This window comes from Populus trichocarpa, chromosome 12 (genome assembly GCF_000002775.5).
Source record: "Populus trichocarpa isolate Nisqually-1 chromosome 12, P.trichocarpa_v4.1, whole genome shotgun sequence".
Classification (NCBI taxonomy): Eukaryota; Viridiplantae; Streptophyta; class Magnoliopsida; order Malpighiales; family Salicaceae; genus Populus; species Populus trichocarpa.
Genome location: NC_037296.2, coordinates 15477178 through 15490622, shown reverse-complemented (window position 1 = coordinate 15490622; position 13445 = coordinate 15477178). Strand labels below are relative to the sequence as shown.

Here is a 13445-nt window from a genome sequence, read left to right as displayed (position 1 = left end):
AAACAAAAAAATCTGGTTATTTGGGTGAATCTGTTGATTTTTTTTTTTATCAAAATAATATTTTTTTTAAAAAAATAATGTTTAAGGATCGTCTTAAAACTACAGTAAGTAACAACTCTCGTAGTTTCACGTCCATGCCATGCCCATTTCAGTAATTACAAGTGCTTGACCACCGCATCGTTATCAAGTGAGAGTCCTTGTTATAATAATCATGTACTTATAATATCATTATTTGATTTTGTTTTTGTGTTTTAAAAAAAAATTTAAAAATATAAATATATTTTATTTTAAATTAATATTTTTTTAAGTGTATTTAGATTATTTTGATGTACTGATTTCAAAATTAATTTTAAAAAATAAAAAATATTTAATATATTTATAAATAAAAATTATTTTAAAAAACAACAACCAACCAGACTACTTACTCTCCGCATCAGCTCCCACCAATCAATTAAACGAAACAAGCTATCGTTGTTGATTATTTAGTGTAAACAAAATGGACTCTTACTATGAGACTATATATTAATTGCACTCTTCTCTTTTTCAAATCCCAAATCTTTTCAGATCACCTATAAGATTGTTTTATGAGAGTTGATAAATAATAATAATATAAAAAATACAGCAATAATATTATAGAATGATAGCGATGTATCATGGCGATGAAAAAGCATTGATGATAGACATACTAATTAATGGAGTATTAATATGGATGATAAAATATCAATAACAATGGTAATGGTTGCTGAAAGGGTCATTATAAGCAAATTATTATTATTTTATAAAACCTTAAAAGATAAGAATATTTCTTCATGAATAAATTAAATTTTAAAATTGACTATAAAATAAGCTAATTATTTCACCGCCACCATTGCTTCATGATAACGCGTTATTATCATCTTGCTTTCATAATCGTATTTTTTAATAATTATTTATCGAACATGGTAAGAACAATTATATAAATATCTACATGTAAAATATTTTTTATCATTAAAAATGGTATTCCCTCTTAATAGTTAAAATAGTATTTATTTAAGGGAAAAAGGAAAAGAGTTAATGGGATTAAAAACAACAAACAAGAGGATAAGAACCGTAGAGAAGAGAGAGTGTGCATGTTTTTCGTTTTCATGATCTGAAAAAACAGAACACAACTCAACACTTCTCTTCTGTTCTGTTCTGCTGTCTTGTTTTTTTTTTGTTTTTTTTTTTAAACAAAAATCTCTTCTTTTTTCACTTCTTTTATCTAAGAAAACAGCAGCCCTCTTTGGTTTTGGTATGAATTTAATTCCCTGCATGTGTTTTATGGGTGGTGATGTTTGCTGTTGTTGTTGTTAATCAAAGATGAGAAGTGTCAATAATAGCAGCATCGAAACCGTTAACGCCGCTGCTACCGCCATCGTCTCCGCCGAGTCTCGTGTCCAGCCATCCTCTTCTTCTGTTCAAGTACAACTCTTCTTTTTCTTTTTCTTTTTCTCTCTCGATCTGTCTGTGTGAGTTTGGTTAGGAAATGAAACTGATTTCTGAGGTTTTGTTTGGGCTCTATTCGTCTAACTGTTATGTTTTTCTTTCTTTGTTTGATAGAAAATTTTGATCTTGTTCTAAGGAACAAAATAACCCCTCCTTATCCTTGGACTGCGCTTTTTAGCTGAGGAACAGTACAGTTCCGGGGAGATGAAAAGATTGGATCTTTTTTAGACTCCTTTGATGTTCAAGTAATTGAGATTTTAGCTTTATTTTTAGCTTTTAATTTTTCTGGGTCCTGAAAAGTTGCAATCATATAATTGAATTGGATGGACTTTTTCACTTGCTTATGAGCTTCTTCTTCTTTTTTTCTTCTTTTTTTCCATGATGGAAAGTTAAATCTAAGACTAAGAAGATAAGACACATGAGATGCTTGGCTTTAGATGATGTTCAATAGCTCCTTTACTTTTTCCATGATTATTTATTTTCTTGCTGCAAATTGAGGGATTGGAAGAGACAACAAAAAGGATTCAAAACTTTTATGCTATTAGAATTAAGATCTTAGAACCCCTTGGAAAATAATATGATTCCGTGAAATACTTTGAGAGTTTGGATTTATCCATTCTACCAATTAGGATTTGCTGTCAAACCCACCTTCTTTGACTGTCTTTTTTTCTAGATGAATTCAGATCTATGCTAGGAAAGCAGCAGTCCTGGCTCTCTCTTTCCATGGATGTCTCCAAGTTTCAAAATATGATTTGCGTGGTATTGGTCATAAGAAAAATACCGTGTCTGTCTCGCTTTGATGCCTTTTGCTTTGCGATCAATAATGTATTTTATGCAATATTACACAGGAAATATAAGATTTAATTTGATTCTTCTGGAACCAGTCATTTACAATCTCTTTTCCTTCGACAGAAAAGAAGGTGGGGAGGCTGCTGGAGTCTCTACTGGTGTTTTGGTTCTCACGGTTCTCACAAGAATAGCAAGCGAATTGGTCATGCTGTCCTTGTTCCTGAACCAGAAGTACCAGGAGCAGTATCCTCTTCAACTGAAAATCAGACTCAGTCAACTCCCATTCTGCTGCCCTTTATTGCTCCTCCCTCTTCTCCTGCTTCTTTCCTCCAGTCTGATCCCCCTTCCTCCACTCAATCACCAGCAGGATTGCTCTCTCTCACGTCCCTCTCGGCGAATGCTTATTCCCCACGCGGACCTGCATCCATTTTTGCCATAGGCCCTTATGCACATGAAACCCAGCTAGTCACACCACCTGTGTTTTCTGCTTTCACCACTGAGCCATCCACTGCTCCATTCACTCCCCCTCCGGAGTCTGTTCAACTTACTACACCTTCATCTCCTGAAGTGCCATTTGCTCAACTCTTGACGTCCTCTCTGGAACGTGCTCGAAGAAATAGTGGCCCCAATCAAAAGTTTTCGTTATCTCACTATGAATTTCAGTCATATCATCTGTACCCAGGAAGCCCAGGTGGTCAAATCATCTCACCAGGATCAGCAATCTCGAATTCAGGTACCTCTTCTCCGTTCCCCGATAGACATCCTATGCTTGAGTTCCGAATGGGTGAGGCTCCCAAGCTCCTGGGCTTCGAACATTTTAGTACTCGTAAATGGGGTTCAAGATTGGGTTCTGGATCTTTGACACCGGATGGTTTGGGGCTAGGTTCGAGGCTTGGTTCTGGTACAGCGACTCCAGATGGCATGGGATTATCCAGGCTCGGTTCCGGTACGGTGACCCCAGATGGCATGGGGCTATCGAGGCTCTGTTCTGGAACTGCCACTCCAGATGGTGCGGGCCTGCGTTCAAGGCTTGGCTCAGGAACTTTGACCCCTGATTGCTTCGTGCCTGCCTCGCAAATTGGTTTCCTTTTGGAGAACCAAATTTCTGAGGTTGCATCACTTACCAACTCAGAAAATGGATCAAAAACCGAAGAAAATGTGGTTCACCACAGAGTCTCCTTTGAGTTGAGCGGTGAAGAGGTTGCGCGTTGTCTTGAAATTAAGTCAGTGGCATCCACTAGAACTTTCCCAGAGTATCCACAGGACACCATGCCCGAAGACCCAGTGAGAGGTGATAGGTTAGCAATGAATGGTGAACGTTGCTTACAAAACGGGGAAGCTTCCAGTGAAATGCCTGAGAAAAATTCAGAAGAAACAGAAGAGGATCACGTCTATAGAAAGCATCGATCCATCACTCTTGGGTCAATAAAAGAGTTTAACTTTGATAACTCTAAAGGAGAAGTCTCTGATAAGCCTGCTATCAGCTCTGAGTGGTGGGCAAATGAAACGATTGCTGGGAAGGAAGCTAGACCTGCCAACAGCTGGACTTTCTTTCCTCTGCTACAGCCAGAGGTCAGCTGACATTACAATCATGAAAAAAAGACCTCTCTTCCATATTTGGACAGTGAAGCAAATATGTTGTATTGAAAGCTAGCCTGTGAGATGCAAGTCCAAAGCCAGCACTGTTTTGGAAACTCTGATTACCATAGTCTGCAATCACATGATTGAAGGATAGATTTCACAGTACTATTTTCTCAAGTGACCAAAAGCACAAATTCTTAGAGGAAGTAGTTTGTAGGGATCCTTGGTGTGGGCACTGATAGATCATTCTTTTTTTTATCTTTTCCTTATTTTAGTTACACAAAAATAGCATTTGCATATAGGTATTGTACTCTGGATATTTTTTTTCTTTCCTTTTTCCTTTTCATGTGTAATAATAAGAGAATTTGGTTTCCTTCGACAGGTGCCCTCACTATAGTGATTCGGTGTCTCTGTGGCTGTATATGCCCCTCCTCGTCTTGTTTCTGCAGGTTCTCTCGTTATAGAATCCTGATGAATTGATTATATATATTAGAAAGATAAGTTTGATATTGATCTATCTACATTTTTAGGTCTCTGTGATAGGGATTCAGTCTCTGTGGCTGTATATGCCCTGTATCCTTGGCTTACATTGCATTACATCTTTAGGTCTTCTCGTACTGTTGGGTTCGGTGCAGAAGGGTCAACCTTTGTACATGGAATCACAGAGGAATTTGGTGTACATGCTCTGTTTAGATATGTCACCACTGTGTTTCAAAATGTTGTGTACAAGTTAGCTATAGCTGGCCTGGAATACGGATTTTAGATACTGTGACAGAAATCCCACGCCAAGAATAGCCCTGGGAGTTAGAGAGTTACAGTGGTGTAGTAAGAATCACTGTTGGTGGGGTACTGCATTGAATTTCTGCTGCTGGGAAGACAAGAAAATCGTGGTGGTTAATAAATGGCGATGTGTTGAATGAAGAGAGAGGGGGTGGGGGTATCTGTGGTGGAGCACCGTAGGGTACAGAGGAAATAGGAATACAGTGTGGGATACTAAGATTATCAATACAGTAGGGGGTATTGTCATGGTCATATATGGCTGATGCCATGCCAGCACTAGGTATGCTGGCTGGCCATTGCCTCTATTGGCAACAGAGGGAGGATAAGGCAGGCAAATAATTTTGTTAGGCAACGGCCAAGTGTCATGTCTCTGTCCCACCTACCTATCCTAACAAATGAACCGACAGAAAAGAGAGGAACAGGCTGTCCTGTGAGACCAGCAAAACCGACTGGCTTCTTCTTCTTCTTCCTTCACAAACCTGTTACTATTTAGCTTTAGATGATGGGTGATGACAGTTATTTTATAGATAGATCCTTCTCACGTTGGAAATCAGTGGCCTAGGAACAGGGAGTGAATCTGGGTGCTAATTAGATGTTGTTATTACCTGTAGTTTTAGGCAGGCAACTAAGAAATCATGTCAAGGCGAGGCGAAGAGAATGTCATGTGATTATGCATGGTTGTCTCTTGGCATGCCTCTGCTTTGCTTCCAGCGTGCATTCCCTTTTGTCTTTTGTATATAAATATAGTAGCCAAAACGCGTCGTGATTCTCCTTCTCTGCATTTTTCAAACCAAAATTTGATTCCTTTTTTTATTTTCTATAACGAAGCCCTTCTTGTTGTGGTCATTGGGCTATTAGTGGCATTGAAGTCCCACAGCCCATTGGGGATGGTAAGTCTATATCATGCTTGAGAAGTCATCAATCAGGCTGTCTATAACAACAATATATAGATAGATCCAAGTTTCTGTTCTTTTATAATTTTACGATTAAACTAGATATGCAGCTCCCTCATTTTTTATGTAAAAAAAGCGATAGGTTAAAAAAAAATTTGATCCAAATTCAATTGAGAAGTATAATTCTCAAACACAGATAGAAAAATATTAATAAAAAAACCTGTAAAAATAACAAAAAGAATAATGATAAAATTTGATATAAAAAACCCAAAGAGGATGCAATTTGATAAAAAATAATAATAATAAAATATCTCAAATGAAATAAATATCAATTAAAAGAACAAGTATCAAATTTTAAAGATTAAAAAAATTACATGGGGTGAAATTGAAAACATTTATAAAAACCAAGCAAATCTGAAAAAATATCCTAAACATGGTTAAATCTTCAAAGCTCGTAACCTATGAAACCCTGGATCCAAATCCTATCAAGAAATTTATTGTATGCCAATTTAAATATATAAATTTTAAAAACTTGTCAAAGAAAAAAAAGATAACAAAAAAAGCTTCGAGCAAACCCGGCGGCCAACCTGGGTCAACAAATCAAACACATGACCTAGGACATGAAACTGGGATGACCATATAAATAGGAAAGTGAAAAAAATACCAGCAAAAATATATTCAAAAAAATGCTTTAAAAAAATACGGAAATCGACTCGGGCTAATACTACAGATCTTTTACTTGGGTCATGAGACGAGAGTGACCCTATTAAAAGCAAACCTAAAAAACAAAGAAGCAAGATTCTTAATCAAACAAACATTGGGGGATAAAAATGAGAAAAAAAATCAATAAAATAACAAAGCAAAACAAATAGTAATTAAAAGAATTAGGACTAAATTCAACATAAAAATTAAATGAAATTAAATGTTTATGGAAAAATAAAATGAAATTAAAAGTTTAGGGATGGAATTGAAAAAAAAATCCATTAAGATAATGATTAAAAAATAGCAATTAAAAGAATTGTGACCAAATTTGACATAAAAATAAATGCCTTAGGGTGGAATTGAAAAAAAAACAATCAATCAAGAAAATGATTTAAAAAAATAGCAATTAAAAGAATGAGGACTAAATTTAAAAAAAAATTAAAAAACTCAAATGACTAAGGATGAAATCGAAAATAAAATTCAACTAGAAATAATCAATGTAAATAAAACAATTGCAAATAACAGAAGAGGGACAGAATCAAAAGAAAAAAATAAATTGAAGGGCTAGTATGAGTTTTGCATGATCAACACGCAATCCGAGAAAGAAAAGGAAGGAAAAGAAATGAAAGAAAAGCAATTTTTGGACAAACCACGCCGAACCACCACACACGCATCACTCAGAGAAGAAGAGAACGCCGATATAAATCAAATGATACAGTGGAATCACAATCACAACCACCAGATTCAGCCGCACACGCCGTCAGAAGGCGGCAATGACCGAAAATACCCTTAGAATTAAACAATAATGACTGTTTTTTAAACAGTTATCCATGAACACATAGATGCTTGTTTGAGAGTATGGTAGAGATTGAGAAATGTATTAAAATAATATTTTTTATTTATTTTTAACATACCGTATCAAAACAATTCAAAAGCATCAAGAGAAATAATTTGAATAAAAAAAATTCAAAAAAAAGTGAGACAGTGGTTCACCCACGTCGCTAAACAGGCCCTGAATATTCCGAACCAGAGTGACCCTGCCATGACGAACGACATTTTCAGCAATGATAAAATCATATGCTCTAGTTTGCACTGAAAAAGACAATCTGGCTAATAGAGAACCCATACACCACTCCATGTTGGTGTTGTCTGGTCCACTTATCCATGCCATTGGATCCTATCTCAGTCACAGGAACCTAATGATCGCACAAATTTCATGTTTAGTGTTGAATGGAAAAGGACTTGTAACTACCAGCACCTCTCCTGCTTTGACATGTAGTTGTATTCGCAGCCAAAATGATCAAGCTCAAGCCTGCTGGATATGTACGTACACTACCAGTAAGGTATTTATTCATCCATTAATTAGACTAAACCTTGTGCAATTAATGGCTGTTTTTTTCAGTTGGACCTGCTGCATGCTGTGCTAGTTACACTTCTGTTTGACTGTTAAGTGCACTTTGATTTTAGGTCCACCACTTTGCTGTCAACATGGAAGACTTCACTAAAATGCCAATGGACTGCTGGCATTTTTTCAGAAAAGCAGTGGACTCTTGTTTTTACACATCTTTCATTTTATGCGATTTGTTTTTTTTTTTTGTTGTTGATTGGAACTGCTATGTTTTACTTGATAATGATGGGTATTGTTAGATTAAGGCACTGAGCAATTCGGAATGTTATTGAGTTCATAGTTCTTCAACAGGAAAGGAATTTTGTTTATCTTGTAACAGTTCTTCCTAGGTGAACTCCTGTTAATTGGCTAGTCTTCTATTTTGAATGGCAATGTCTTTCAATATTGTGTGAGAATGCAGGATAATTGAATCTTGTTGTGTTTTCAGGGTTTCTAAGCTGCAAAGGAAATGGCAATGGCTCCTTTAGTGAAAGTGGTTCTAGGCACATTTGCCTTTGCAGTATTCTTGGTGCTGGCAGTTTTCCCTGCTGTTCCATTTCTGCCCATTGGGAGGACTGCAGGATCTCTTTTAGGTGCAATACTCATGGTTATTTTCCAAGTCATATCTCCTTCTCAAGCATATGCTTCCATTGATCTTTCAATTCTTGGCCTTCTCTTTGGAACAATAGTCGTGGGTGTCTATCTTGAAAGAGCAGATGCGTTTATGTACTTGAGCAAACTGCTGTCATGGAAGAGCCTTGGAGCAAAGGATTTAGTTTGTAGAGTCTGCTTATTATCTGCCATTTCAAGTGCTTTCTTTACCAATGACACTTCTTGTATGATCTTGACTGAATTTGTACTCAAAGTTGCAAAACAACACAATCTCTCGCCTCGACCTTTCTTGGTTGCTCTTGCCTCAAGTTCAAATATTGGGTCATCAGCAACTCCAATAGGCAACCCTCAAAACCTGGTTGTTGCTGTAAATGGTCAGATTCCTTTTTTGACTTTCTTTGTTGGAATTGCACCTGCAGCACTTGTAGGAGTTTTTGTGAATGCTGTAGGTATCATATGTATGTATCGGAGAGAGTTATCTTCTCATCTTAAGGAAGAAGAAGATGCAAATGGGGAAGTTGTTGCTGATGATGACACGAGTTTCTACAGGTTTTTACCAGCCACATTGCCACATTTCCCACGCTCAAGCTTTCAAGAAAGAAGCTTCATGTTGGATATGCAGGGCTCGCCTTCAATTCATGGGAATTCGACTTATTTTAACACGTTAAGATACAGATCTGGTGCTAGTGAGACTGACATGTTCAGGGTTCCCAGTATTATGTTAGAGTCTGCAGGAAACTCGAGTGCATGCTCGAAATGGAAACCCATACTGTGGAAATCTTGTGTGTACCTGGTGACTCTTGGGATGTTGATTGCTTTGGTTATGGGAGTAAATATGTCATGGGCTGCAATCACTGCTGCTGTTGCTCTAATGGTTCTTGATTTCAAGGATGCTCAGCCATGCCTAGAGAAGGCAAGACACCAAACTTGATACTTGTGTTATTTTCTACCTGTCTTCTCTGTTAGTTAATGAAGATTTTTACTGGTCTGTCAAGAACCTGAAGCCTTGAATCTTTCTTCTTACATTTGGCCAGGTTTCCTATTCTCTTTTGATTCTCTTTTGTGGGATGTTTATGACAATTGAAGGCTTCAATAAAACTGGATTTCCAAGCTGTTTGTGGGAATTCGTGGAGCCCTTCGCACAAATTAACCATGCTAGCGGGATAGCAGTCCTTGCAGTTCTCATCGTTATCCTCTCAAATGTGGTGTCAAATGTACCAACTGGTATATATGTTCATACTTCCTTTTCTCCAAGCCCTAGTTATCCATTGAATGAGATTGGCATGCATGCATGGACCCAAATTATTCTGATCAATGCAACTTCATGCATATATAATGCACGTCATCCATTTATGGGGCATTAATTGTTACATTAATTATGACTGAAAAGAAACATAAAAAGATGTTTATAGTAACTCTGCCGATCGTCTCAGTTCTCTTACTGGGGGCACGGATGGCAGCATCGGCAGCTTGTATTTCCCCGGATTACGTGAGGAAGTCATGGCTGATTTTAGCGTGGGTGAGCGCAGTGGCAGGTAACCTCTCGCTATTGGGTTCGGCTGCCAATATGATAGTGTGTGAGCAGGCAAGCCGTGCCCCAGATCTTGGTTACAACTTATCTTTCTGGAGCCATCTCAAATTTGGAGTCCCCTCCACCATTATCGTCACTGCTATTGGTTTGACAATCATTAGATAGTTCTTATTTTCTTGTTACGCCGAGAAAACTTCGTGCTACAGTTGCCGATGTATTCTATTCTTAGTATTATTTTATGGATAATCTTGTAATATTTTGTTTGGCTTAAAAATACATTTAACTGATATTTTATTTAAAGTCAATCTAGATTGTAGCCTCACACCGCTTTGTTCTCCATCCCTCGAAAAAATAGCAAATGTTTTTGGGCTCTGAACCCTTCTCTTCGGGACTAAAAGCCCAGGTATCAATGATTGAGACACAAGTGATCTAGATCACTGTTATTATTTTAAAGTATGATAATAATTATTTTTTAAAAAAATTTTTTTTCTTAAAAATATATATTAAAAATTTATTAATTTGAAATAAATAAATAAAATTAAAAAAAATAAATAAACAAATTAGACGTTTGGTGTTGACCACCATGGAGTTTTTGCATGGACTGGTATCAATTGCATCTCTTTGACTTCGGTTATTAGGAGCCCACATGAGCTCTTAATCCTGAATAACAAAAAGTCAAATGGATATTTAAAGAGAGATTGTCAAGATGGTGATATCTTTGACAAGAAAAACCCAAAGGCACAAGTTTCACCACAAGCGAGTGCCCATGAAGAGCATATGCAACTTGACTTCTTTCCAAACATTTTGTGCCGAAATGAGAAATCAATCCATACCCACTTGGTTGATCCAATTTTGGCTAAAACTGCCATTGTAAACAAAGACGCCAGACTGCACTTTTAACCCAGCTGATCAAGATGCGTTTGATTAATGTTTTGATACAGGAAAGGACATGAATGCATTACCGATGGAGATGAATATAAAGACAAAGTATTTTTGTAATTAATTTATATGTTTTCAAAACAAAACACGTCTCTTGTACTCTCACGGCTTTTATGTTCAAACAGTAACCAAACAATTTTCAAAGGAAACAAATTCTTGCACAGCAGCCCATGATCCCCAGGGCTGAAAGCAAAACACATGCACATAGGCACATCACATGTGCTGGTGTTTTTTGTCACAGGATGGCCATGGAGTTCAGCTATAACTCGGAGGGCGGCAGCACTGCCATGTCGCCAGCAACAAGTTAGAGAGAGAGATGATGAGAAAGTAGATGGGACCTAGGGGCACGTGTAGGGCTGATGGTGGGGTGGGGCTAAATCTTTAGGACCCCACTGGTTTCCTTTTCTCCCCTTGGGTACATCTCCCCTTCCATCTCCGTCTCCATCTACCGTCGCAGGCCTGCCCCTTTTGTCACATTCCTATTGCAGTCTATGCCTCCATATCACATCTCGCGGCCATGTGGTTTCTATGCTTCCTTTCATTTCAGTCACCATCTTCGAGTTTTTGTGCAAAAAATACCTCTCAGATTGAGTGTGTGTTACGTCTGGTTTTCCACAAGGGTATCCGCCTGAAAAGACATTAAAAATATCCGCACAAATAAAATCAGGTTCCATACAAAAAAAAAAAAAAAAAACATTAAATCTATACATTTAAGGATTTTTTATTAGCATATTCACTCGCGGTCCCACAGCACATCACTAACAAATTCTTTTTAAAATGTAAAAAAAATATAAAAAGTATTTTCAGGATTTTGAGTTTGACAACAATATATACTCAATAACCTTGAATCTGACAATTATACCATGTCCAAGAGTATTGGGCCTGACAACTATACCAGGCCCAAAAGCATTGAGTCTGACGGTCAAGCCTAACCCAATAGCCTGGGGTTTGACTACGGGGCCAGACTCTGGTACCAAGTGTTTTGCAGTCATGTCATTTCTCGATGTCTCGGGTATGACAGTCATATCAGATCCAATATTATTAGGTCTGGCGGCAATACCAAACCTGATAGCTTGGGATCTGGCTACGATACCACACCCGAGCACCTGTGGTCTGGCAGACATGCCATTCTCCAGTGCATGAGGCAAAACATTATGTCTTTAATTATTCTTTTAATACCATATGTATCCAATGAAAAAAATAATCTTATCCCCAACTGGATGTTTAGCAAGTTTTTTGGATAGGGACAATTATATTTTTACACTACTTCAATCCACAGTGATTTATGTCTTTGTGAACAGTAAAATAATGAACAATAAAAACTCTACACTATTTAGCTTTCTTTAGCTCCGAATATTTGTGATTAAAAATAAATATTTTAATTAATTTTATTTCTTTTCTATTTTTATCTTTTTATTTTGTATTATTATGCTTTTCTAACCTTTTCTATTTAAAGAAAATAGTTTTTCCATTTTATCTTTTTTATTATCCAGCATTACTATGTTTTTTTTTTTTAATATAAAAAGTTGTAATAATATGTTAGCAAATAAGATATAAATGGATAGAATTAGATATTTTTGAAGTTTTTTTCTATAATTATTGTATTTTTAATTTTTAAAATTTTTAACCTGTATCAAATTTCATTATCCTTTGCTTCCGACAAAAAAAAAATTAAAATTTAAGGGAACGCGGTTCACACAGCGTTCCCATACAGATCTGTACATTAGATACCGTGGTGAATTTTATTTTAACCATTTAATTAGTTAAATGACTTATACTTATATATGTTTATTTTTCAAGTTTTGATTTTATAAAAACTAAAATAACTTATTTTTTTATTCACAAAAACATGTTTTATTTATTTATTTTGTATATAAAAATCTATCTTATAATATTTTAAATTAAACACATATTTATATAAGGATTCACATTCAACCACATATTTTTTCCTGATTACAATTAGGCTTTCTTATTTGGAATTGTGGTTGCGGTTCAAAGTGATTTTCTCTTAGAAATGCATAAAAATAATATATTTTTTATTTTTTAAAAATTATTTTTGAGACCAACATATCAAAACGATCCGAAAACAAAATAAAAAATTAATTTTTAGTAAAAAAAATTAAATTTTTAAAAACATGGATTGAACCGTGTTTCCAAACAGTCTCCTGCCTCTACTGTTAATATGTTTTGCTCTGCATGACTCATTAAATCAAAAACAGAAAACAGATAAAAATCATGGCATGGAGAGTTGAATAATTAAATTGGTGTCACAAATTCAAAGCCACACCCTTTTATCTTGCATACTGCCTTCTTGACGAATTTATGCACACGATTGCAGAAATCTCATGTTTGTTTTTAGATGATCCAATTTCTCTCATGTACGTACAGGCTACAAGTCACATCGTGGGCTCTAAAGCTCTGAACCCTAAAAAATAACAATTTAATTTTTAATCCTCCAAGATATTTTCAAACCTATTTTCATTCTTTGAGGTTATAAATTATTTTTCAATTAAATTTTATATAAATTATTCATGGAAATCTCTATTTTCCAAACCCCCCTCGAGTTTGAAACTACAACAATAACACAAGCATTAAATTCAGTCGCCACTTAATTCATACTTGATATTCGTATATCAAGATCATGGATATTATTTATACCTAGGTTAATGGATTAGTAAGGATTTTTAATACAAGATATATTGAAATACCATTGACTGCAGACTAAAACTTGATGATTTATTTATTTTTATTTTGATGGTTATATTAT

At 35.9% G+C, this 13445-nt stretch overlaps 2 protein-coding genes across 4 annotated transcripts; both read left to right on the top strand.

Moving 5' to 3' along the window:
- Positions 1-939: 939 nt before the first annotated feature.
- Positions 940-4211, top strand: LOC7484370 (uncharacterized). Its single transcript, XM_024582397.2, has 2 exons — positions 940-1440; positions 2377-4211. The coding sequence occupies exons 1-2, from the start codon at positions 1339-1341 to the stop codon at positions 3832-3834; spliced, it is 1560 nt and encodes a 519-aa protein (XP_024438165.1). The 5' UTR covers positions 940-1338; the 3' UTR covers positions 3835-4211.
- Positions 4212-7433: 3222 nt separating this feature from the next.
- On the top strand, positions 7434-10061 carry LOC18103943 (silicon efflux transporter LSI2). 3 transcript variants are annotated; one of them, XM_024582218.2, is made up of 5 exons: positions 7434-7552; positions 7677-7946; positions 8045-9121; positions 9243-9432; positions 9642-10061. In XM_024582218.2, exons 3-5 carry the CDS (start codon positions 8066-8068, stop codon positions 9902-9904), a joined length of 1509 nt encoding a protein of 502 aa, XP_024437986.1. In that variant the 5' UTR covers positions 7434-7552; positions 7677-7946; positions 8045-8065; the 3' UTR covers positions 9905-10061. The 3 variants fall into 3 exon arrangements, with proteins under 3 accessions (XP_024437986.1, XP_006377058.1, XP_006377057.1); XM_006376996.3 differs by lacking the exon at positions 7677-7946 and having other exon boundaries at positions 7439-7552; XM_006376995.3 differs by lacking the exon at positions 7434-7552 and having other exon boundaries at positions 7579-7946.
- The last annotated feature ends 3384 nt before the right edge of the window (positions 10062-13445 follow it).